This window comes from Pollicipes pollicipes, unplaced genomic scaffold (genome assembly GCF_011947565.3).
Source record: "Pollicipes pollicipes isolate AB1234 unplaced genomic scaffold, Ppol_2.1 Scaffold_2555;HRSCAF=2994_pilon_pilon_pilon, whole genome shotgun sequence".
Classification (NCBI taxonomy): domain Eukaryota; kingdom Metazoa; phylum Arthropoda; class Thecostraca; order Pollicipedomorpha; family Pollicipedidae; genus Pollicipes; species Pollicipes pollicipes.
The window spans coordinates 9,818,420-9,844,378 of NW_023596136.1; the positions used below are offsets into that span (position 1 = coordinate 9,818,420).

General features: G+C 53.8%; 1 protein-coding gene and 1 pseudogene across 1 annotated transcript; one reads left to right on the forward strand and one right to left on the reverse strand.

Moving 5' to 3' along the window:
* Positions 1–2,179: 2,179 nt before the first annotated feature.
* LOC119112178 (ATP-binding cassette sub-family B member 10, mitochondrial) lies at positions 2,180–14,007 on the reverse strand. The gene is made up of 13 exons (XM_037236253.1): positions 13,953–14,007; positions 10,883–11,125; positions 9,893–10,093; positions 8,948–9,150; positions 8,270–8,380; positions 7,609–7,779; positions 6,999–7,131; positions 6,237–6,452; positions 5,646–5,812; positions 5,329–5,456; positions 4,267–4,363; positions 3,699–3,843; positions 2,180–3,025 (listed from the first exon to the last, which is right to left on the reverse strand). The coding sequence occupies exons 2-13, from the start codon at positions 11,088–11,090 to the stop codon at positions 2,907–2,909; spliced, it is 1,899 nt and encodes a 632-aa protein (XP_037092148.1). The 5' UTR covers positions 11,091–11,125; positions 13,953–14,007; the 3' UTR covers positions 2,180–2,906.
* Positions 14,008–14,720: 713 nt separating this feature from the next.
* Positions 14,721–25,959, forward strand: part of LOC119108513 (protein unc-79 homolog) — a 51,750-nt pseudogene continuing 40,511 nt past the window's right edge.

The following is a 25,959-nucleotide window of genomic DNA, read 5'->3' on the forward strand; positions in this document are numbered from 1 at the left end:
AGTTTACTGAATGAGTTAAGTGTATGGAAAATATGCATAACAGTGGTATTCAACAAACACAGCACACCAAGCCTGACTTGGGAGAAGGGAGCCGATCGTACTTCTCGGCTCTCATTTGGTGGTGGGTTGGGTACATCTGAACTGACATGATGTGGGTGGAACGAAGCTGATCCACACCGATTTTACTATGTATCTGCCGTCCAGCGTTGATGATGCAACTGCACACAGCCTGGCCTGAGTTGAGAAGAGAGGATTGGACGCTGGCCCAGTTTCCCAAGTTTCTACCCTCCTGTGGTGGTGATGAGAGTTCACCTGTCCTGACCTCGCCGGAGAGGGACCGGACGGGAACGAGCCCCTTATGCTCTGTGGTGATCACGTCAGTATGCATCATTTGACCCGGCAGGCAAGCAGCCGACCTGGCCGCAACCCGTCTTCGGCTTTATCTCTGCCCTCCTGCAGTACTCCCGTGGGTCGCCTGACTGAATTGAGAGGAACGGCGCTGATCGGGACAGGCCCAGTCCGTCCTCTCTCCGTTTTCATGGGAAAACTGTGCCGTCATGGAGGCCAGGACCACGTGAGCAATCTAAGGGTGGCCAGAGGGCGGTGCCGTCAGTCAATGATAGGCGGTGAAGGAGGAGAAAGGTGTTAAGGCAATTTAATGCACGCAGCGATGTGAGTAAACTGTTGAACGTAAGCGTTCCGTGAAATGGCTCTTGTCTTAAATGCTTTGGAATGGATGGAACGTACGACTTTGGATCAAACCACGCAATGAGCAGGGAGCTTGTCTTTATTCCGGAGCCGCCAGACTTCCGACTTTCCTCTCCAGACCCGGCTGCGGAGGGTCCCACGTACCGTTCAGCACCGCACTACGGACATCCGAGGTCACGTTGGCCCTCTGGCCAGTTAACCGACGCATGTCTGCTCCGGTGGTGCAGTCTCTGCTGGCGCTGAAAACTCAGCGGCCGTGTGAACAACAGTCAGGATCAAGCCGTGTGCTTCGTGGACCAAATGAAGACAAACAAGCCAAAGATATCAGCGTCCCTTTATTCTATATTCGAAAGTCACAATAGCTTCCAGAGCACAAGAAGGCCGGCCACCGAACACATCACAAGTCGCACGACACCAGGTCCGGAAATGTCATGGCACTCATCGCCGAACACATCGCGAGTCGCACGACACCATGTCCGGAAACGTCATGACACTCACCGGTCTTGGCGATCACAATGCCGCCACCATACGCAAGAGGTCCGTGCTATGACAGGGCTCCTCCGGTGTAACAATTGAACGCCACTTACCGCGTGTGGCGTCGATGTACGCACCAAACCGGCTATCACTTTCAGAGCACGGCTCAAGGCGGCCAATGACTGCACCACTGTGAAATGGATGTGGTCTGCCATATCACACCGAACATCCTCGCATTTGTTCAATAAATATAGTATTCATTCGGACAACAAATAACAGTGATCTTTCTTTCTTTCCCCGTAGACATTTTTCAATTAGGACATTTCCGGAGGCAAACCTTAGCAGCGGGCAGAAGAACAGAACGGAGCATTGCGCCAGCTAAGACACGCAACCACTACTTACGGATGTGCTGTACATACCCTGACATGATAGCTATGTGAGCACACTGCGCACACCTGTTCCGAACGCCCCACAAACGGGGTGCGGTGTGACATAGTGTATGTACGTCCCCAAGGGAAGCGCGTCTCCCGCGCACCAGTGGTCCCCTTCACACCAGGGATCTGCATCAGCGCTTACGGGGGCCAACACAACAGTAAAGAACGGCTTGAGAAGATTGTGTGCGACGCGACTGTGGCAGAAAGCCTCTGGCTGTAGGACGGATGGACACTAATATACTACGCGGAGGACTTCACAGCCTAAAACATGTTCTAGGGCAACGCTCTGAAGGCGTCCATATCACTACATGGAGAGGACTCACAATCCTTCTAATACCCGGCTACAGAACCCTTACATGGCGCATAACTCATCAGTGCAAATGGATGAATGAATGAGCCAATTAATAAATTTTTTAGTAAATGAGAGTCGAAAAACCCATCATGGCGCGGACTAACCAAAAAGTAACGTATTGAACAACATTTTTTCCATCTTAGCTTCCTCCAAAAAAGAAGAAGTGAACAGTATTGTCCCGAGCTGGGGCAGGGGGGTGGCGGGGGGGGGGGAAGGGGAGGACGTATACCCGGTGCATTCCCTACAAAAAGCCATTGCATGTACACCCACACCTACGTAAGCTTACCGTGTGACAACTAGCGCCTCGTCTTTGCGAAGCTTGTCAAAAATAAACACTACAATATGATGCTTGTATTATGACTGCTTTGCTTGGTGTTTGAGCCCAAAGGAGTCAGGTCGACGATCATACCCGGGCCATTGAATTTCGTGTCGAGTCAGAACAAGAAAAGACCCGAATTGTCCTACCAGAGCCGTTAAATAACAATTATTTTGGCTATGGGGATGGCGACCAGGACCAAAACTGCTCGCCCTATCCCGTAGCTGACCGGCCGTGACGCAGTGGGACCAGCCCGGAGGAACGGCCAGGACTCATGTAGTGTTGGGGCATAAAGCCCCGGTACCATGTGCCTCGCGTCACATGCTTTGGAGTCTATCATTCCGCCCACAGAATCCCAGTCCTCGAGTCCAGGCGATTTTCCACTTCATAAACAACGGGCTTTGGGCAACCGAAGCGCTCCGTGCCCCGAGCCGGCAGCCCTACGAGGCCTGCCGTCTCTGTGCGCGCGCCTGCCCGGCAGCTTTGGAGAGCTCTCAGCTCTGGATGGTCTGCCGCTCCACCAGCCGCCGGAAGACGCCGTCACTCTCAGCTCTCGATGGTCTGCCGCTCCACCAGCCGCCGGAAGCCGCCGTCACTCCTGACCAGCAGCTCTGGAGAGCTCTCAGCTCTGGATGGTCTGCCGCTCCACCAGCCGCCGGAAGACGCCGTCACTCCTGGCCATGAGCTCGTCGTAGGAGCCCTGCTCCACCACGGCGCCGCCGCTCAGCACGGCGATCGCGTCTGCCGAGGCGAGCATGCGGCCACGGTCAGGGCACGGCAGCCGGCGCACGTGTGACCGCCGGCGCAGGCGGCCCGATCACGTTTGTGGAATGAACAATCGTCGGCGAAACACACCGTGCGCCGCCATGGACTGCTTCTTCTCATTGGCCTTGTACAGTCAGGTGCCTTCGATTTCGAGATTGAACAGAGGTCTAGGGAAAACTCTGAGTAAGGGGATCAGCCTGCTCTCCTCATCATATCACCAGTCTCATTTCACAGCCAACAACGCGTCCCGGAACTAGCAGACACAACGCTGACGTTCCGCGGAAAAACCTCCTTCCACACTGAGCCGAGTCATTTCCTTGGAAAGAGGTAACACAAGTGACTGAGCTTAAAAAGCCTAAGGCGGATGCCTGTGCCAGCGCTCGCCTGAGCCGCAGGGGGGGGGGGGGGGGGGGCGGGCACGTTGCGTGTTGGAAACGGTTGTTTTCGTCGGGATAAAATTCACGGACGTCTATAAGGTCGTCCTGGTGTGGAGCACACATCCGGTGTCATAAATAACTGAGGCGTTGGAGCGACGACCCAAAACACACGCATATTAGTAACGCCCTCGCACTGATCAGCAAATACAGAGGTGATATGCGTTTAGGTCATGCACGAGCGGGCCGCCGCTGCCGGCAGGCGCTACACGTACCGGCGCGCCGCACGGTGCTGAGCCGGTGGGCGATAGTGATGACGGTGCGGCCCCGCATCAGCCGCTGCAGCGCCTCCTGCACCAGGCTCTCGCTCTCGGAGTCCAGCGCGCTGGTGGCCTCGTCAAGGATGAGCAGCCGCGGGCTCTGGCGGCGCCGGCCAACCGTCAGCGCCTCCCGCACGGCCCGCCCCCGGCAGCACGCGCTCCACAGTCACCGCCAACACTGCTCAACTACTCATTGTAGAAAGCGATGTCGTGTTAAGAAAACAGTTAATAATAACAACACACGCCCATTTCACTGGCATGCTATTTCCATTTCTTTCGAACAAAAATCATTCCATTACTATCCATTTCGCTGGTCGATTACCTTCATTTCATCATATTCCCTCATAACGCAGATGTTGTAAAAGCAGACTAGCGCCTTTTGTCCCCCGCATACCCTTGGCTGTTTTGAGTGAAGCTGGCAGCACTTCTTTGGAAGTTCCAGAAGTCTTATTTAGGTGCAAAAAATGACATAAGACGGGTTTTTTCTAACAGAAAAGACGGCGGGCCGGACACTTCTGCTTACCTTCAGTATGGCGCGGGCTATAGCGATCCTCTGCTTCTGACCTCCGGACAGCATCACGCCCCTCTCACCGACCAGCGTGTCCATACCGTCCTGGAGCCTGAAGACGGAAGCTATGTGCATATGCTACAAAGTGATTTTCGTTAATTTCGAATGCCCAAAAAACATACCAAGAAACTTCAAATCAAGTCGCGTACCACATTCCCCGCCCCCGCCCCCCCAAATATGCACGTTACAACAGAGGCTCAAATGGTATGGCAGTGATTGAAGTTTTCATGTGGATGTCATCGTGTGCCCCAAAAACTGTCAAATATTATGCCAGAGATGAAATATACCCAAAACTGCCGAACAAAACGATAATTCACAATCCAGTTGAGGGTCCAAGATCCAAAAAGCACGCTGAGACTACGCAGATAACGAGCAAAACCGCGTAACTAAGCGCCAACCCCTAATCCAAGCTGCTAGTAGACCAAATCTCACACTGTTTGACTGTGTCCAAAGGCGGGGAAATCCCAACCAGTCTTCAATGTCCAGATATGCGAGGTCAGGCAGTCTCCAGTGTCCAGCCGTGCGCGGTCAGGCAGTCTCTAGTGCCCAGCCGAGGGCGATCAGGCAGTCTCCAGTGTCCAGCCGTGCGCGGTCAGGCAGTCTCTAGTGTCCAGCCGAGCGCGGTCAGGCAGTCTCCAGTGTCCAGCCGTGCGAGGTCAGGCGGTCTCTAGTGTTCAGCCGAGCGCGATCAGGCAGTCTCCAGTGTCCAGCCGTGCGCGGTCAGGCAGTCTCCAGTGTACAGCTGTGCGCAGTCAGGCAGTCTCCAGCCGTGCGCGGTCAGGGAGTCTCCAGTCTCCAGCCATACGCGTTCAGGCAGTCTCTAGTGTCCAGTCGTGCGAGGTCAGGCAGTCTTCAGTGTCCAGCCGTGCATGGTCAGGCAGTCTCCAGTGTCCAGCCGTGCACGGTCAGGCCGTCCCGCACGGCCGGATCCGCGGCGCACCAACAGCCGGCCAGCAGAGGATCCCGGCCGCCGTTCCACGCCCGCCCGTCCACCCGCACGTGCGCGCACCCTCTCACCTATCGACAAACTCTGCGGCGTTGGCCTGTTCGACGGCGTCGCGCAGCTGCTGCTCAGTGACCGTGCTGGCCACGCTGGCGCCGTACAGAATGTTCTCGCGGATCGAGGTGGAGAACAGCACGGGCTCCTGCCGACGGGGGAGGGGGATGCGTCACGACGCGTCCGCGTCAGTGGGCGGCCGCACCCACGCCGCTGGGGAGAGACGCGACAGGCACGGGTGCAGCGTCCTGCGGCACACCGGCGCCGGCAACAGACGGAGCGCGACCGTGACCGACCACTGAGCCGACCAGTGATGCGTGACACCGCCCGGCCTGACCTGGCTGACGACGCCGATCTGGTCCCGCAGCCACATGGGGTCAAGCTCGCGGACGTCGTTGCCGTCCAGTGTGACGCGGCCCTCCAGCGGGTCGTACAGCCGCAGCAGCAGCCAGGCCACCGTGGACTTGCCAGAGCCGCTCGGCCCGACCACTGCCAGCACCGAGCCTGTTGCCCGGGGGGGGGGGGGGGAGAGAGGAACCGGCCGTCAGCACGGGGAGAGCACCAGCCATCAGCACGGGGAGAGGGACCGGTCATCAGCACGGGTAGAGGACCGGCCGTCAGCACGGGGAGGGACCAGCCGGCACCACAGCGAAAACGAGGGAAAACTCGTTGTGAAACACAACGCCAGCGTGTGTGACGTGTGCAGCGCCTCACGCGGAGATAGTAACTACGACACAGACATCGCTGTACGTCATCTGGGTGGTGCTCCGAATACTTTCGCCCACACACAATGGTCTCGCCGCTTCGGCGGATCACAGCACGCCAAACGCCGCTGCTGTGAGCATGCAGGCGATCCTCGCATGACGCTACCGGCAGCTCTGGGCCGACACACACCCTGCCTGCCGGGGTACACGGCGCGTGGTCTGACCTTCCGTGACGCTGAGGCTGAGGCCGCGGAACACCAGGTCATCGGGCCGACTGGGGTAGGCGAACGTGACGTCCTGCAGCCGCAGGTCGCCGCGGAGGGCGGCCGGCCGCGCGCCGCCCGAGTATGGTAGCTGCGGCTGCCGGTCCACCAGCTGCCAGAGCCGCGTGCTGGCGCCCAGGCCGCGCTGCAGCTCCGAGTAAAACGAGCTGAGGCCGCCTGCAGCCCCACCAACCACACCGGTTACAATAGCCGAACGGCACGGCGCTGGAGTGGGGAGGGACGCGAGGGCACTGGCACAGGTGCACACGGCCCGAAGCCCACCGCGCTGGAGAAGGGTGGGACGTAGGGGGCGCTGCCAGAGGTACACACGGCAGGCAACGCGCCCAGGCAGAAACGCCAGTGCATAGTCGCACAGGTACACGCTACACAGGTACTGGCAGAGTGGTGTCCGAACAAGTAACCGTGCCATGGTACACACGTACATACAGCTGCTGCGGCAATAGCCCGGGCGTCAACTCTGAAACTGTAGCTTTCACAGAAACAAAACTCTAGCTTGGACAGAACAAATGGTGCAAACATCGTCTTTTAGTCTCGGTCTGCACGTGCGCAAGAGATTTTATTTTTGACCCGAGCCAACGAGATATTCGAGCATAGAGACAGCAGCAGCTTTGCGATATTCCGCTCCGCGGCGTCCGTTTAAACCCGTCCACACGGTTCCGCTCCCCCCCCCCCCCCCCCATTGTGCGGGGGGTAGTCCCTCACCGACGGCCACGCCCACGTAGGCGGCGTACAGCAGGAAGGCGGAGAGGTCACCGACCGTGACCTGGCCGGCGCCCACCAGCGAGCCGCCGTAGTAGAGCACGGCCAGGATCACGCTGTTGCCGCTGAGCCCCGTCTGCCGGCGCGGGCGGAGACGTCACGGGAAGGTGGGGCACGTGTCGTCCGGCTACCCGGCAGGACGGCGACGCGTGAGGTACAACGTCGAGTTTATGCGAGACGCGTGTGAGCGGGCTGAGGACGCTGCTCAAGCTGGGTTATATGACGTTACTCTTTACTGACAATGAGGAAGCTCCAGTTCAACACAACGTGCCTCGTAAATGAGCATCCTATCTATATGCGCAGGATTGCATCAAGGGTCCTCTGCAAGCTCGTGACGCAACATGGAATAATCAATACGCAGAATGAGCCCGATTAGACAATGGTAATACCGCGCCGACACGCCTACACCTCTCAATCAAAATTCATTGAAACGTAAATACAGAAAACAAATATTTGCATACAATGAACCACAATAAACGTATTAAGCGCTGGGATATGTGCCGTGATAACTCAATGAACACACCGAATCGACAGCAGCCAGCAGTCGCCTCACCATTCCAAAGAAGCCGGCCCGTGCCAACGTCTCGCGCTGACACAAGGCCAGCACGTCACGCGTGCTGCGAGCGTACCCCTCGGCCTCGTGGTCCTCGCGCGCGAACACGCGCACTGTGCGAATATTGGCCAGCTTCTCTTCAGCCACGGCGTTGGCATCAGCTAGGCCGTCCTGCCGTGCGGATCAAAGCGGAGGTAGTGGGGGACGATCGGCGCACGCGCAGAGGTCATAGCTTGGTGGTGCGGTTCAAAGCGGCGGTGGAGGGGGACGCCCGGCGCGCGCGCAGAGGTCACATATTTGTCATGGTTTGCCAGACGTGAATAAACCGGCAGTAACACGATATTGAATGACGTGCTGAGAGTAGTGAAAGAGTGTGTGATTTTACTGGTGCCTGTGAACACTCTCCAACTTATACTGTTGGTTTGGTTGGGCGAAAAGCGATGTTCTGACAACACACAGCGCGTGACGAACATTTCACGAGCCTGACGACAACAGTGAGCTGATCACACAGTTCTCTGAATACACAGCACTGCTATCCCGAGAGATCATAGAGAAGTAATACTAAAAGGTTTGCAAACCGCTGAGACCAACAGCACTGAGCGAGCGCCAGTGGCTACCGGCGGGCCGGAAGGGCAGGTGTCCGGGGAGGAGGGCAGCTCACCTGGACGGCTCTCGTGATCCTGCGCACGTATCGGCCATAAACGACAGCCACCATGGCCACCGGCGGCACGATACTCAGTCCCACCAGCGCCAGCTTCGTCGACACGTAAAACTGACAACAGAGAGGGCATGGCATCCATGAAGTTAGGACAAGTCCGCGATGGGAACCGAGCGCGGCGGATGCTACCGAAAATAAAGTACGATTTGTTATGCGCTCAGTGGTTTACACGGACATAAACCGGACATCTTTTAGCCCGTTGACCCATTATCGAGTGGTAGCATCAAATACCTGGCCACACCAGAATGGTCCAATATAGCCTTCAGACTCGTACCTCTCTGAAAGGAATGAGCAAATTGCGGTCGGTAAAAATGCTAGTGGTGCTATTTTCTTCGTTACCTTTGTTATCTTCGTGAATCGCATGGTATTCAAAACTTTTCTGTGCCTACATCATAAGCGGGGCGATCGCGTGCTACTATTACAAGTATGCTCAGAATCAACTTTCAAGCGTGAAAACTTGACAACCTCGGCATCTGGTAGACCAAGAATATCCCCTCTCCTTCGCCTAAACTCAAACGGAAAATTAAGTCACCAGACAGAGCGACTACGAAGCAAAGATGACCTCCGCCAGTCGACTGCTCCTCCTGAACGCCGTCCAGACATCCGCGGCGAGCGCCTCACCATCATGGATACGCTGGCGGAGGCCATGGCGGTGGCGCGCAGGCCGTCCGAGATGTTCATGGTGACCGACTGACTGACGAGCGCCGTGTCGGCCGACAGCCGGTTCACCAGCTCGCCCGTCCGGCTGCGGTCGAAGAAGGCCACCTCCTGGCGCAGCAGGGCGCCGAACACGGAGACGCGCAGCTGCTGCGCGATCCGGGCGCCTGTCGACGCCACGCCGCGTCAGCGGGGCGCCGCAGAGCCGGGCCGCGGCCGGGCGACGACGGGCCGCGCCGCTGAGCAGGCCAGGGTCGGCGCGGAGCCGTGACCGGCCCGATCAGCTCCGTGCAGCCACGGGGCCGATCGCCGCTGTCTAAACGGCGGGACCGAAAACAATAAGGCACGGGTGCCTGCAGCGCAACCCGGGCCTGGCCGCCGCAGGGCGAACGTGAGTCGGACTTCTGCAGAGTGGTTCCCAGGCGAACGTGAGTCGGACTTCTGCAAAGTGGTCCCTAGGCGAACGTGAGTCGGACTTCTGCAGAGTGGTCCCGGGGAATTGGTTATGAGTCACAGCTTAAACTCCCGTGTTGTTGTCTTTTGGACGCTGATGGAAGTTCACGCAGTGCGCGCAATACTTCATGAACATCGTGTTCGTGCAGGGAGGGATGAACTTTGAATGACGACCATTAGATCTTATCTAAAAATACCGCGGGCCAATGTCGGACTTACCTCGCAGTTGATCAAAACAACGAAATGGCTTTCAATATCAATACCGGGGAAAGCCCAAGCATCCTGCCTGAAAACACCAAGTCTCCCTAAGTCAGACACAAAATCATGGCTAAACAAACTACATTCCTTCAGCAAAAAAAAGAAGAAGATAAAACGAGCCACTAATCCTCCCGTCACACCCGGCTATCGGGTTACTCTGGCGGGGGCCGCGCGTTCGCTGCTGCCGCCGCCGCCCACCTGAGATGCCCATGAGGTAGACTCGGCCGCAGTTGGCGGCGGCGCCGACGATGAAGACGCCACCCAGCGCCAGGCAGATGGTGATGAGCCGCTGCCCGGCAGTGTCTGCCTCCTCCTGGTAGATGATGTCCACCACGCGGCCGATGGCAAACGGCACCGTCATGGTCACGGCGCTGGAGACCAGCAGCAGGCCCACGGCACCTGTCGCGGACAGACGGTCACGGTGGACGCCTTCTGTCGGTGCGAATGACGAACGACAGCTAGCGTTGGAGCGCAGCACGTCGGCCGCGATCAAATGCGCGAAACGTATTACCGTTAAGCAATTCCATTACGACCCAAATAGTATTTCTACGAACAACCGCTCGGCCATTTCGTACCAGAGCACAGTACAAAAGGCAGACAATGTCTGCCTTCTCAGAGCACCGTCTCAAAGAGGAATACGCCGTCCCAGAGGGGAGCATGTCATCCGAGAGGGGCACACCATCAGAGAGGAGCATACCATCCCAAAAAAGAGCACACTGTATCAAAAGGAGCGCACCGTCCCGTTCCTCAGATTCGTCAGCCGCCCGCCAGAAAGAACCGCTCCTCAGACCCGTCCTCCAAGCCCGTCAGCCACCCGCCAGAGAGGAGCACAGTGTCCCGTCCCTCAAAGCCGCCCTTCAGACCCGTCAATCACCCGCCAGAAGGAGGGGGCACACCGTCTCGTCCATCACAGCCGTCCTTCAGTCCAGTCAGTCACTCGCCAGAGAGGAGCACACTGTCCCATCCCTCCGACTCGTCCCTCACACTCGTCAGTCCCCCGCCAGAGAGGAGCACATTGTCCCGTCCCTCAGACCCGTCCCCAAGACCCGTGCGCTGCCCATCAGAGAGGAGCACGCCGTCCCGTCCCTCAGTCCCGTCAGTCACCCGCCAGAGAGGAGCACACCGTCCTACCCCTCAGACTCGTCAGCCATCCAACCGCGGGTACCCGCCACCGCGGCCTACGCCTACCTCCGATCCTCCAGCGTTCCGGCCGAGCCAGCGCCATGAGCCGCCGCATCTCTTGCGGCGCGAACCGCGACGCGCCGAGCTTGCCACTGCGCAGGCGCGGCGGCGCCGTGAAGAGCCAGCGCCGAAGCGGACCGGTGCCGGGCGCCACGCGAGCCGTTAGCGGCGACAGCCGCACCGCAGCCACTCCCAGCAGGCGAGCCAGCGCCATTGGCCTGTCTGGGGAGCGAGCAGCCCGCTCGCCTGCTGTCGGCGAGAGACGGCCCCATGAGGAAACTCAGCGCCACTTGCATAACGTTATGCACGACATCGTGAATGTTTGGAGTCACGGAGAAGTGGGCGGTTGCTTGGGGCTTTGTCATGGCAGTGGGAAATGGCTGTGTACTGGCAGTGTACTGATGACAATGATCAGTACAGTGTCTGCATCTTAGATCATACACTCCTGAATTACATCCCAAGCCTCTTAACCTTGCTCCTGTGTTGCCCCCATGGACCTGGACCTGTTAATGTTCTTGGAGCCCCCCCCCCCCCCCCCCCCACGGACCTGAGATCACAGCATCTGCTTGAAAGATCAGCTGACATAGAGCCCAAAACAAACCAGTGTGGTTCCATACAGCAGCAAAAAACAATCTCTAAGCATTTGCTGTTGAAAGGTGACATCAGAAGCCTTAAATGGGCATAACTACACACAAATTCCAGCTTTTTGAGATAATGACTAGAAATGTTTGAAAAAATAGTGAAAACTTTCCAAAAGCAATGCCTGTTTCAGGTTGAGCAGGTAAATTAATCATTAAAAATCACTTTCATGTAGATTTTATCCAAACATTTTGATATGATGGATTGCTGGGTGGCTACAGTCAAATGACATTGGTATATGCTCAACCCCTTGGATGCACAAGCACTGATTCCCACAACCCAATTATAATATTCTGAGTTGATAACATTATTTTGTGGTGGAATTTTAGTGTTCTGCAATGCTTGGTATAATTTGTAGTATGATTAATAGTAGAAAGGCACACAAAATTGCAACTAATAAATGCAAGCTGGGCACCTTTATTTTTGTCAGAAAATAATCACAGAAAATGCCTGAACCCAGAGGTCATAAGTTAATGTGCATGCCATATAACACCAGCAGCACATAACCAAACACTTATCATGTCTGGGTTACATCTCCAGAGCCTTGCAGTGTAACTACAAACATTGGTTACTTTACACCAGCCATATTGCAATGTTCAGTCACATGGGTCACAGGTATATCAATATTTGTCATACTATTACAACTCCAGGTTAGGTCTCACTGTCTGTTGCCCCTGCCCCTGCCCAAATTCAGTCAATCAGCATCAGACAGATTGGTAGCTGCCCCAGCATCCAACCATCTCAGGCTTGATTAACACACGCTCTGGTGGGGTTGGGTCAAATTGACCCCTCCCAAAGGTATTCCGGGAGTGGCTTCCGAACTGTGTGGCTCATCTGTGCCAAATTTTGCAGAGCTGTAGACAATTAAGTGGTCAACCATTTGGCACAAAAAATAAGATACACCTTGTAAGGTTGCCGACTTATGGCAAATCAAAGTCAAGCCACGCTTTCAGCACAGTCAATTCCTATGAATTGTTCAATCTGAGTGAGCAACAACAGAGTGTTATACAAAGGCATAATCTCTGAGATGCTTTCTTAGGCAATGAAAATATTGAATGACCAAACCACATTGACCTAAAGTCAGGTATAAAGGCCAGACAAAGGTCAAAACCAACTTCTTTTATTACTCTTGTGCTTGCTGTATGGGAGTTGCTGGTGCTTGTTTCAACTCTACTGATAGCAGGAACTGCATTATACACCTTTATAGACTTCTTAGAGGTCAGAATAGGTCATTGACCTAAAATGACCAAGGTGAACATTTTGCTTGTAGAAGCATACTGCCTAGCATAATTTTTGTTGTTTATTCAAATGCAAAACTCTGAGCAGTCTTGCATGGTTTTGTCACCATGGCCTTCAAAAGGTCAAAAAAGGTCAGTGACCTTAACTGAGGCATGTGAGCTTTTGGTTAAAAACAGATATCTAGGTTCTGAGGGCACTTTGGAGACCAGCCTGGAATTTAACCTTGCTTCCCCCCCTTATGTCACCCAAAGATCATGGCCGAGGAACATCAAACTTTGACCTGAGTGAGTTCACATACAGGTCAACACACCCTGAAAGTTAGGCATCCCTAGCATTTTTAGTTCCTGAGAACTCAGGAGGAGGGGTCAAATTGACCCTTCCCACATGAGTAAAGGGTATCTAGCCAGCTACTCTAGCATGTGTTCATGGGCCAGGCAGGTTAGATGTCTGGATTCAGGGTCAAAGGGTAATGAATCAGCTTCAATGAATTGTGTACAATCTGTGGCAATGGCTCAGAAACCAGAGCTGATGATGATGATGTGAGCTTTGGGGTACACTAATTTAAATCACCATATGGTGCCCATAAGACAAGCAGGCTTCTGGAAGCATGAATTTCTTTTTATATCCTAGAAACCCTAGATAATGAATTTTGGAGTAATGAGCACCAGTGGAGCTCATCTGCTTTAGAGCCACTTAATACATCACAAAAACAAAGTCAAAATAAACAAAATATTCTACAATGGTTCAACTCTACTTAGAGGGGCATATGCCAGAACAAAAGTTACATCAGTTTTAACAAACCTAGCATTCAAATACCAATGGTCAGGTATTTTTACACTAGCTTTAAATGCTGCTGCGCCCTGAACCATTTTTCCTATCCCGAATGCAAAGGTGTTAGGTGATTATTATTCTTTAGTCTCCAACTAACATTTGAAACTGCAGTTGATGTCACATACGATGTGGAGAACAAATAAAGCTCTTGCTTGGTACGTGCAGGTTCAGAACATGCTCACGCAAATGGAATGAGCCTCCTCGCATCATCTCATGAAAATGAGCGTCACTATTGGCTGGGATGCAGGGCCATCTTGAAAAGTGGTTACAAAGTCAGAACATGCATTGTTGCACCCGTGTGGACATGACAGTAGAGACCAGGGCGTTTAGTTGCTACTCCTTGCTCTCCCTCCCCCCTCCAACGTACCTCTGATCCCAAACACCTACGACTTATGCCTTGCGCCTCCACCAAATCACCCAAGAACACACTGAGGGATGCTCTAGGTATATCCCCGTGGTTTGTTTACTCCCTTTCGTCGCCGTAGCGCCATGTTAACAGGTTTTGACGTCAATTGAGCATTAAAGTACAGCCGGGATTAGTCAGCAATAGATATTTGCAATTTTTCAAGTCTTATTTCGATGGGTTATTTTGTCGTCCTATAAAAACTCTCGATGCTATATTTCCATCATATTCACATTTGTGGGTCTGTTTGGTCTCAAATTCAGACGGTGCACCGTGCATGGCTGTACCGTGCTACGGGCTGTTTCCACGAGAATATTAGAAACTATTATCTAGCAAAGGCGCCGAAGCTGGTAAGAAACCTTGTAATACACTTAAATAATGCAGTAGACTATACTCAAGCACACACACACAATGCCTTTCTATATGTTCAATTGAGCTTACCGTCGCATGAACGCTGGACTTCATAAGGGTGATACGTGTTCTGTTTCGTCACAAAATAACGATATGGTTTCATCAAGCCTTACAAAATAGTTTATTTACAACGTCACAATATTTTACTGCTCCCAAAGACCCGGGAATGAGTTAAAGTTTTGTTATTTGCTGTAGCCAAATTTCGTTCCAAAAAATTAAAGATATGTCGCCCAGCTCTATTTCAATCGATCCAAAGGAGTATTTATAGCGCTTCTGCGACGATACCCCAAGGCCTTAGTTTGTAAACAATGTGAGGGGGCGGGGTGCGCAAGTTAAAATGATTTCTTTGCACAGATCTCATTTGTGGTGTCTTTAACCAGCAGACATAAGCCACAACCCTTCAACCACAGAGCAAGATGGGCACTCGAGCGGCTGCATGTAAGTGCGCTTTTGTCTCCACACTGTCGCAAGCAAATAATGCATGGGAACATTGAATAATCTTTATTTGACGGGATCGTAAAAGTTCATGCATGCATGGGGCGAAATATTTTCTGCCTTTTCTCCCATCATTGAGTTTTTGGGATTTTTGTCTGCAGTACCATGAACCCTGGGTCCTTTCAGCCTGTTATGCTACTGGCCCACCAAACACTATCTGCAGAATGGCAAGACATTGATTTGACACTTCTTACTTGATTTTACAATAATATTGTGAGCTGCACTTTTAAAAACAGGACTTAAATGCTGATATTATCTGCTTATGTAGTGCCTACAAAATTTATAAGGTTTTCAAATGATTAAACTTTGGCTGCAGTGTGCCAGATGTAGACTTGATAGGGGCTTGCTTAGGAGCCTTTGACATTCCAAGATAATTGCTAGAATTTGTTTTATATCACATTGCCAGAAACATGTGTATCACGGTTGACCTAGCTCCATCACAGGCCAGCAGGAGTTTTTTTGCTTGGGCAGCTTGCTCCCTGTTTGAAAACATGCAATAATGACCAGTACATAATTTCAGTCACTGCGAAGATCAAGAATCTGCAGGACTATTATCTGCGTCTTCTGCATGGAATACCATTACCATCAGAGCTGGATATTGCCTGCACACTGAAATACTTCTCTTTGACACTTATGGGTGAGTAAAGCAGATTTGAGGTGGAAGGATCTGATTCTATGCCTTAGCTCTGTTGTGCCAAGGTGAGAAATGACAGCCCAGAAAAACACCACAATAGTAGTGCTGTATTAATCTAAAAGAGGACCATGATTATCCTGCACATTAGAGTTGTGGGTCATTCTGTGGGTGAGCGGCCCAGTGAGGGACAGCCCCATCACTGACCTGTCCCTCTGAGCAGGCGTGCTAAAGGACGTGCCTGAGGCACCGTTGGTGATGCTGCGCCGGCCTGACCAGGACGCCACACGGCTGGCGCTCTACCCAGCCTTGACTACACTGGCTGCACCGTGCGCTGGTTCAGCTGTTCGACATCGTCCCACTCCTACAGTACGGCGTGCACGGTCAGTGGCTGGTCCGCCGCTGGTCCGCTGGTCCTCCCGGGCACCAGCGGCGACTGGGGTGTTGCGGCCTGAGAACAGGTGATGATGTTGGGGAAGTTGCCTGTACCTCGTGGAAAGGCGTGGGTGATGCCGTTTCGACCAGTTTCTTCTCCCTGCTGTGATGCAATATCATGTTGTGTCTTATATCCTGTGACCAGGTATGAGGTGTTCTTTTGTAGTAATCTCGATCCTATCCATCATTCTGTCACACTATCATATATGCAACGCCGCCTGGGCTGTACTATGTGCCGGTCGCTACGGCGCACTCATGTGTCATGACCTGGTGCCTGCCGCTTACACATCCCTGTTGGGCGGCCAGGGTTCGGCCAGTCGCTGTTGCACACCATGTCGTGCCTGGTGCCGTTTCTGGAGCACAGCCTGATCGACACGCTGCCCTACCTGGTGGCCTCCAGCCTGGCCACGTTCCCCGTGTCGCTGCACCGGGACATCGTCAACACACTCTGCCATTACCTGCTGCCGTTCACGCTCAGTGAGTCGAATGCAAGTTTCGTGGTGTGGCATCAGATGTCCTGTCAGTTCCAAACCGCGGTACGGTTTAGGAAATCGATATTCAAATGATACTGCCCCCGTTACTTTTTTCAGCTGTGCATTGCTTTTTGCTTCAGTTGTTTCAAAAAATAATGCGATCAATTTCCCAAGACGTTTTACCACAACGCTGAGTGAACAGGGCACGTTGGTTCCTCTCATGCTCATCAAAACATTACCCCACATTAGCCTCTTATCCCCTATCTTGCTTCATCCTGCATCCTCGTGACACGCCGCTTGTCCGGGGCAGGCTGCATGCGTCAGCCACATTGGGCCAACAGCCCCCGCGGGAAGAGGACCCCGACCGGGTACCCAGCGCGCATGCGCGGGATAAAGCTCGTCGGTTGCCCCCCCCCCCCCCCCCCCCCGGCGCATGCAAGTCTTCTCCACCGTTAACCATTTTCCTCTAGCCCACAGCCCTGAAATGAGCATTTCTGTTCGAAAGGGCTCTAATAAAGCAATTGCCACACATAACCGACTTGTTTTTATGTGCTGTGCCGTTGCATATATGTAGACACTGGCATCCGTGTGTAAATGGCTTACACGTTTTCAGGCCCTGATGTAGAGAATTATACTTCAAGCTCCATCACGGCCATCGTCATGGTGGTGTTCCAGTATACTGACGTCACAGGTAGGGACTCGTACCCCAAATGTCTTAATTGTTGCCGTCTTTTGTGTGTTGTGACTGCTTATTGCTTGCGTAAGTGCCTGCTTATTGCTTGCGTCTTTTGTGTGTTGTGACTGCTTATTGCTTGCTATAAGTAGGCTTTTTGTAAACTTGCGTCATATCAGTGGCTGAAGACATGCCAACATAGTCCATCCCTTTTCTGGTTTGTAGTCGCCGGAATGTCAAGCGTTGTTAATGCAAGCATGGCGTGTGGATGGGATGCCGAAGTTAGGTTTAGCAAAATAGGTCGTGTGGTTAGCGTACGTAGTCTTGATACTAGTAGCGCAGGCAGGGGGGCACAAGGGGCATGTGTCCCCCCCCCCTTAGGTTCCGAGGGACCCGGGGGGTCCTCGGAACCTGCGATTAAGGGCCCGAATAGCCAGCCGGAGGTCTCATTCAGGGGCCTGGCCCGCAGGGCCAGGCACTCCAATGCCAGCCAGAGGGCCCTGTGCGCTGATCAGGGGCCAACTTAGTTGATAAGGGCCTATATTTCCGTCAGACTCCACCAGTAACGCACAGTCGGCTCCGTGGCAGTATGGACCTGAGGGCCCATTTCCCAAGCAGGGGCAAAGCCGGAGGCAGCGATTTACATTGATCGGGCCCTACAGCGTCTAGCAGGGGCGCTCTGTTGTCAAGGGGCCCCAAGTCGCCCAGAGGCGGTGTTTGAGGAAGCCCCAACAGCTTACTTGGCCCACAGGTCCGACGATCAAGGGCCCGATTGGATGTTCCAGGGGCATAAAAGGGCTGGTCGGATCCTTATTCAGGGGCCGCGACGTGTGAACACGGACCCTCAAATAACGGTCAGAGGACCCTTTGCGCAGATCAGGGACCCCTGAGTCGATATGGGCCCGTATGCTGGCCGAGCAATACCAGTACCGCACAGTTCGGCTCCTTGTCAGTATGGGCCGGAGGGTCCACTTATCAATCAGCTACAAAGCCGGGGCCAGTAATTTGCACTGGTTGGGATCTGTGTCTGTTATCCACCTACAGTGCCTAACAGAGGGTCCTGTGCTCTCAAGGGACCCCCGCGCCGACCAAGGGCAGTGTTTGATGAGACCCGAAGAGGGGCTCGGGCGGCCCCCTAGAACCGACGATCAAAGGCCCGGTTGGAAGGCGTAACGACCCGAGGGACTGGCTGTAGGTCTCAAAGAATCGCGGCTTGTAGGGTAGTGACCTGAAATATCAGTCAGTGGTCCTCTTGCAACGTTTGAGGAACTCCTGAGACAATACGGGTGTATAAGTCGGTCGGAGACCACGAACACTGAAAAGTCGGCTCCACGTCCGTCTGAGACCCTGGGACCCATTACCCAAGCAGAAACGACGGCCGGGTCAGCGATTTGAAATGTCCGGGTTCCCTCACACAATGAGGGGGCTTCTGTGTCGGTTAGGTGCCACAGTGCCGAACAGGGGTCCTGTGGCGGAAAGTGTTCCCGGGTCGGAGCGGCGTGTTGAGGGGCCCAAAGAGAGGCCGAAGGGTCTCGAGACCAAAGATAAAGGGCCCAATGGGATGACTGAGGGATCCGAATGGCTGGGTGTAGGTCACATTAAGGACCCCTCCCACAAGGCCGTAATCTCAAATGTCAGTGAGATGATCTCTTGCACCTATAAGAACCCTAGAGGCAGAGTGTTCTTCTATTTCGACCAGAGATTACAAGTGACGAACAGTCGCTTCCTTACTTGTCTGAGCTCCGGGGCCCGTTTCTCAAGCAGGGACAAGGCCAGGCCCCCGATTTGCATTGGTCGGGTTCCTGTACCGTGCAGGGGCCTGCAGTGCCTAACAGGGCATTCTGTGTCAACAAGAGGGCCTCGATTCGGCCAGGGAAAGATTTTTCTCAACAGGAACGGGCACGGGAGCCTGAATGACAGAGGATCTCTTACGTTGGTCGGGGCCCTCTGACAGTCAAAGGGAACATAAGAACTTATGATGAGTGCTCGCATTGAGGGGTACTAGAAGAGTCCTTTGCCAGTCAGGGCTCCACTACCGAACGGTGGACCGCTCCGACCCTGTTCCAGTATGGGCCAGTTCAGCCCCACTGGAGTGTATGTGTTAAAAAATTTGGCTACCTGCGGCGAACAGTGATGTTATTGCGTTAATGACGGCTCATGCGTCAATCCGGGGCCAACCCGTACGGATCCGAAGGCCTCTCGCGTCAGGGAGCGGACCAATAGGATGTGATGTATCCCTCTAATGGCCTCCGGATCGGCCAGCGGATGCCGCCCTGAGTCGCCAGAGTGACGGCCAGAAAACACATCGCGACGGGACAGAATGGCGCTGCAGCCCTTGACCGGGAACAACAATGTGCCCCGCAGTGTTTTACTTCAGAGGATCCCTTTGCCGGAATAAGGGGTCTCACTAGTGTTGGATGTGAACGGAACCAAATGAGTTCAAAACACGAGGCCGAGCCATGTTTCCCCGAGAGCGTTCATTATTTTGCAGAATCGACTAGTGAAACAAATACCATCAAAAGGTTTGAGCCTGCGCGCCGGGTGCCGCTAGTGTAGTGGTTAACGCCAATGCGTTATTGGGTCGCACTTTTCGCAAAACCGAATGGCGTTGGCCACTGCAAGTAACGTCTGGAGGCGGGTGCCGAGCGCGCAACATTGTGCATTGTAAAACATTGTTTCTTAATGTCTTTTAAAATTAATTCGTGCAGTTCAGCAATTACACTGGGCGTTGTTGTTTACAACTTTGAGGTTGTTCTCTGGACAGGATAAGCAGTTACAGTAACGCAGACATTAGAGATTTCACCCTACTCTTCCACTTCCACGACCAGATTCCAGCACCACTTCGCCTTGCTGTTGATCTAAATACGTACAGGTGAAATATACGCCCGGCATATCTTGAAATATAAGATTTGGTGTCCAAAAGTGTTCAAAGGTACTTCTTTCAGATGCGGCACCATTTTTGGTCACCTGTTAGCCACGACATAGTGTTAGCCACGAGGCCGGCGCTGCGCGACCTAGGAGACTGCAACGCCTGGCGTCGAGTTTTTTCCAGGATATGCGGGTGCACTTGCTCAAAAGTACGTTACGGAACTTTTACCACTAGTCGATTCTGACTGAATGTTGAACACATCCAGACAAACATGGTTTGTCAATGTTAATACGCATTTTGACCCATTTTGATCTTCAGTGTACATACACGGAACCCTTGCTATGCTCTGTACAGCCCAGACAGGAATTCTGGCAAAATTTCTTAGCTCTACCCACTTGAGAATCCACTGGATCGTTGTCAAGTGAAGAACGCTGGCGATTTATTTCATACAGTCAGTTAACGCATGGTTTTGTCAGTATGTTTATTGCAAACATAAGGCAGAATTGATTTTGCAGTAGCGTCTCGCCTTTATTCCAGTTAGAGAGGGTAGAAATGTGCAATGCACACACACACACACACACACACACACACACACACACACACACACACGCACGCACGCACGCACGCACGCACGCACGCACGCACGCACGCACGCACGCACGCACGCACGCACGCACGCACGCACGCACGCACGCACGCACGCACGCACGCACGCACGCACGCACGCACGCACGCACGCACGCACGCACGCACGCACGCACGCACGCACGCACGCACGCACGCACACACACCACACCACACACACACACACACACACACACACACACACACACATATTATATATATATATATATATATATATATATATATAACAAAAACGTGTCTCCCAATAACAAACGGACCATATCCGGGGATGTTTTTTGGGGAAAGGACCCTTTTATTGTCAAGACTCAGAAGGGACTGTGTGAACCCTGTGTCCCCCCTTGGCAAAGGTCTGGCTACGCCCCTGCTTGGTACGGTTGGAGGTGGGGATATGCACGTGTTCTTGTGACGTGTATGGTAGCTGCCTGACGTCCTTAAGTCATATGCTGGTGCGCTCGTTCGCTTAGTGGAAAGGTAGGGGGAAACCGTTTATATTACGCCCAGTACTTTGGGGGTGGGGGGCACCGATTTTGGGCAGGGGAACCAAAAGTTCACATATCAAAGGAAACTGGTGGGGGGGGGGGAGGAGAGGGGGGGGGGGCTAGTCTTGAGTGGGTTTTAGCGCCATCTCTTCGCCCGGCTGACCGGTCCCGGTTCGTGTCGTGAAGCCGTATTTGCGACGGCAAGCGCTGCACTGCCAGCTGCTGGAGACGGTGATGGTCGCGTCGGCGCATGGTGATTCGCGACCTGTTCTGCATCATCGCGCACGGCACGGTCAGCGCCCGGCTGCCGGCCGCCCACCTGCTCTTCCACTACTGGCCGGCGCTCAATCCGTCGTCTGCCGACCGGCGCGGCCACCTGCTCAAGTTCACAGGTCAGTCAGTGGGTCACCGGCCCGCTCAGGGGTCAGAGTCACGGGTTACTCGCCTGCTCAGGGGTCAGTGTCACGGATCATCCGCTCGCTCAGTGGTCAGCGTCGCGGTTCACCTACCCACTCAGGGATCAAGGTCACGAGTCACCCGTCTGCCCAGGGGCCAGGGTCACGGGTCGTCGGCCCGTTAAAGGGTCAGAGTTACGATCATCCACCTGTCAGGTCAAGGCCAAGGCTGTGCCAAGGCTCCCATCGCTGGATAAAATGCCCGATTGTTACGTTGAATGGCCCGAAGACATAACTCAGCACGGATGCATATTGAAGCGTCCAGAGCTCATAACGTTCACTGGTCAAACGTCTAGAAGCGCAGCATCCAGCGTTCACAACATGCAGAAACCATCCAATGTCCCTGGACAGAGGAGAATCAGAAAGTCCAGGCGCGCAGCGTCCAGAACCGCAGCCAGAGCTCAAAACGTCCAGCGTTCATAAAGTCCAGCGTGCGTGAGATCCACGGGTCGAGATACTCTACCGCTTCCTTGCAACCCTCTGCTTAATGGTTCGGATATTGCCCGATAGAGGCTACCGTAGCCGATTTCGTCCGCCTCAGCCGACGAGTGACGTCATGCGGCACAGTGCTGCCCAGTTTAAACCAACGTGCATGGATATGGACAACGTTTTGTTTGAGCATGTAAGCCTTGCCGTGTCAGCACACGCTTGGCAGCAAGCGCATGAACTAATTCAAAACTTGGATCCCTGGCTCGTGACATCGGAAAACAGCTGGTTACTCGGCAGTAGCTGCACGGTAACCGTGGGAAGCACTTGTCAGGGCGCCTGCTGTTTGGTATTGTGGGCTGTGGATAAAATACTCTGTGGTATTTTGCTCCGTTATTCACTGCATTTGTTGATGATGTTTCTAATTTTGTCAAGGAATTCGTGACTGATGTGTAACGCTGACTGATTTGATGACTGCTCCAGGTAGGCGCGCATGTAGATCTCCAACTCCTGGCACGTTAACCTATATTTTTAGTGCTTTTATTTGGCTGTTTCCCCTCCCTCCCCCTCCCCCAGTTGCAAGTTATTTCTCACGCTTCTGCAACCAGGACTTATTACAAATTTTACATGCCTTTATTCTCAAAGGAGGGCGGGGGAAGGGGGGGGGGGCTGTCTCATCAGCTGAACCCGGATACCACCTCCCTGGTTCGACATGTTCAATGACCTAGTCTACAAACAATGCGTTTCTTCAGTTTGTTTCGTTGAAATCGGGGGCGTGGTTTCCCAAAATAAGTTGGTTGGCTGAGCTATGAAAAAAACGAAGAGTACCCTAATAGAATGCCCTGATAATGTGCCGTCAACTTGGTTTCTCCCCGGAATTTGGCTGACTTTTTCACAAATATGCAGGCTGTAGCCAAAGTTCCGGCGTGGGGTGAAATCTCTGCAACTGAACAGGGAACCCGCGCTCCTGATTGCAAGCAAATAGGAAATAAAAGAGCACACTTGACTGCGGATGTATTTAACTGCCTGCCAAACGTCATGCAAAACACCACGCAAGTGCTGCGCCTTAAATGCGCTGTTGATTCACCATCTGAACAGCGGAGCCGTGTGTATGTCACTGAGTTGGTTTGCGACACATAGGCTGGATGAATTGGGAGAAGAATCGTGGGCTTGTATTCACCATCCAGTTTATCAATCTTGACACGCTGTACTCTTCTTACGCCTCCCGAACCTCCCTCGTATAGAATTTGGGAGTCCAGCAACACCAGTCTGGAGTTTATAGAGACGGGTGCAGTTCACGCCGCAGAGGAGCGATGGTTGGCATGGTGGTTAGTGGTTAGGGTGCTCATCTCTGGACTTTTCTATCCTGGGATAGGGTCCGGGGCCACAGCACTACCGCATCCCACGTACCTAATGCCTGATAAAATACGTAATAGACACGTTCTGCCTCGAAACAACCCCTGGCAGCCGGTGAGACGTAAAGCCCCAATCGGTATTAGAGCCCGTCCCGACAAACAAATCGTCGCCCGCCAAACTCGCAAACAACGCTTCCGCTCAATCACTGTATATGTGTGGGGAATAAAAATGTGCATCGGTTGGACGCGGAGCTCGGATACACAAGCCAGCCCGGAGGCTCTGCCCAGCTCGGCGGTCTGGCCGGCAGCCACGCCCGCGGCGGGCCGGCGGACGAGGCAGCCCGGCCGCCAAATAAAGAACGCAGCCACGCGCGCGCCGCCGCTCGGCCGAGAACGGAGCCACCGCCACATGTGCGCGAGGGCCTGTCCGTGCGGCAGCTCGTCCGCGGTCGAAAACACTGCCAGCTCAGCCGGGCACGCCGCCATCTTTGCGTTAGAGCCCGGGGCCTCTGACTCGGTTTCACTCGGTTCGCCGCGGTACACATCCCGGCGGACCGGACATCCGGGACATGTCGGACATCCCTGCATCTCGCTCGTGCTGGACCGGAGCCCCCCCCCCCCTCCCCCTCCTCCTTCTTGACGGGCGGCGTAATGGAAGGGTCTGGTGTCAGTCACGGTCCAGCACCGGACAGGGGTCGCTGTACCCGTTTTCTGTAGGACCCAGATGGTGTTGAACTGGGATCCCTGTGCCATTTATCAAACCGGCTGCGCTTGGGACCTTTTGAGTCGGCGAGTGTCCCTGCGTCGATCCAGGGTCAATCATCCCGGTCAGAGGGTGTTCGGCGTGAGAGAGGGGACCAATGTATCATGTGTATCAATAGTAATCGATAGGCAATCAGAAAGGATACGGCAAGGTCGTTCAGCCTCAATCGGGAAATGCACGGGGTCTCCAGTCTTGGCTGAAGACTCTATTAGGCTCTGGCTGTTGAAGGAGGAGAGGTGGGGGGTCCGGGAACCCCCCGGAGGAGCTTTTTCGGACCCGTGAAGTTCGAAAAAGGGCCTTCTGAATGACAAGAGCAAAAAGTATTGCCAAACGAAAGTTCAGAAAATACCGTGGCATCGTCTAGCAGCCCGGAGGCCCCATCTGGTAAACTCGGGGTCCCCTCTGGCCGCTCAGTCAGGACTTCCTGACCGCCAGGGATATGGAAGTATTTAAGGGCTCTTACAAGTGCTTGGACCTCTGTACCCTTCAGTCTTTGGACACTAAGGGACCGGGAAACTACTCGTATATTCTGGTCGTTCAGGGGTCGCATTCACTCCTCAGGGACCTCCAGTGGCCCACACAGGAGATGTACAGGGGCACGTGCCCCCCCCCCCTTCCATCCCGCCGTAGTGCTCTGGGGAAAGCGATCAAAGTCCCGATTTGTTGCTCCAAAGGGCTCGAAGGGCTCGGTGGAGATCGTATTAGGGATCCCGGCCATGCGGCCCGGGCCCTCAATGCCTTTCAGAGAGCCTTTTACGCCGGTCGCGGACCTCCAGCAGTCGATTAGGGCTTCTACTCGATCAGGCACCAGAAAGAGCCCTGACCCTTTACCCTGAGAGAGCCATGAACTCCAGGGGCATATAAACTATGTTGAGCCTTCCACACTGATAAATGCTGGATCGGACCCGTAAGCAAGCAGGCGCAGACACCTCCCTGGGGAGGCGGGCATCATCTTTATTTTCGAAGGGTACTAAGTCGAAGCAGGGCCATTTATAAAGCCCAAAACCATAAATTTAGAAATGTACCAAAACCCAGTGGCTTCACAATCGGGATGCCTTTCACTCTGGAAAATTCCGAATCAGACAGGACGGAATCGGATGGATGGGAATCTGAATTCAGGGAAGGGGCACCCTGTGCAGGGAAACAGGCACTATGAACCTTTGTTGTCATTGTGGCTTTACGACGCACTTAGCTGCTGAGGCAATATGGCGTCGCCTGCCTCTCACCCTGGTGGGAAGGGCGGGGCACCACGGAGAATGGAATCCTGTAACTAGGGTTTCCTCGACGTGCAGTAGTTAACGCAGGCGCGTTAACCACTACACTATTGTCACCCTAGTCTTCTAACCAGCAACCTTCCTTTTGGGGCATCGTAGCATTTATTTTCCGGAGGCACATAATTCCAGGAGTCATCACAATACCCAGGCCTCTCCATTAATGAAATCCCTGCATTGGCCCGTTCGGCCAGGAATGACCTTTCTTTCGGACCAGCGCTGCATTTATTTCCCTGAGATACCAAATGCAAGTGGGCGGATTGAAAGAACAATTGAAGGTGGTCCAGAACTTGTCTTCAAGAGGCACCGAAATACAGGGGCACCACAATTGCCCTGCCTTACACTGTTGAAATCCAGGGTTCGGCACCTTCGGTGAAAAGGCATCAAGAAACCGTGAACGTTCCGTGACATTATAAAATGTATTTTTATCAGCACCCATTTTCAATCGGAACACCACAAACGGCCCAAACATTCATTCAAAGCGGATACAAAATTTCAGGGGCACTTAAAATGGCCTCTAAAGCTTAATTTTCACGGGGACCGAATTAAGTACAACTCCCTCCAACCTACCTCTTAAACTCCGAGGGTCC

Coding starts and splice junctions, on each gene's coding strand:
- LOC119112178 (XM_037236253.1), bottom strand. CDS start 11,090: ATGGCGCTGGCTCGCCTGCTGGGAGTGGCTGCGGTGCGGCTGTCGCCG. Junction 6,453..6,998: donor CTACGTGGGCGTGGCCGTCG/GTGAGGGACTAC, acceptor GTGGGGCTGCAG/GCGGCCTCAGCTCGTTTTAC. Junction 4,364..5,328: donor GCCGCAGAGTTTGTCGATAG/GTGAGAGGGTGC, acceptor TTCCGTCTTCAG/GCTCCAGGACGGTATGGACA.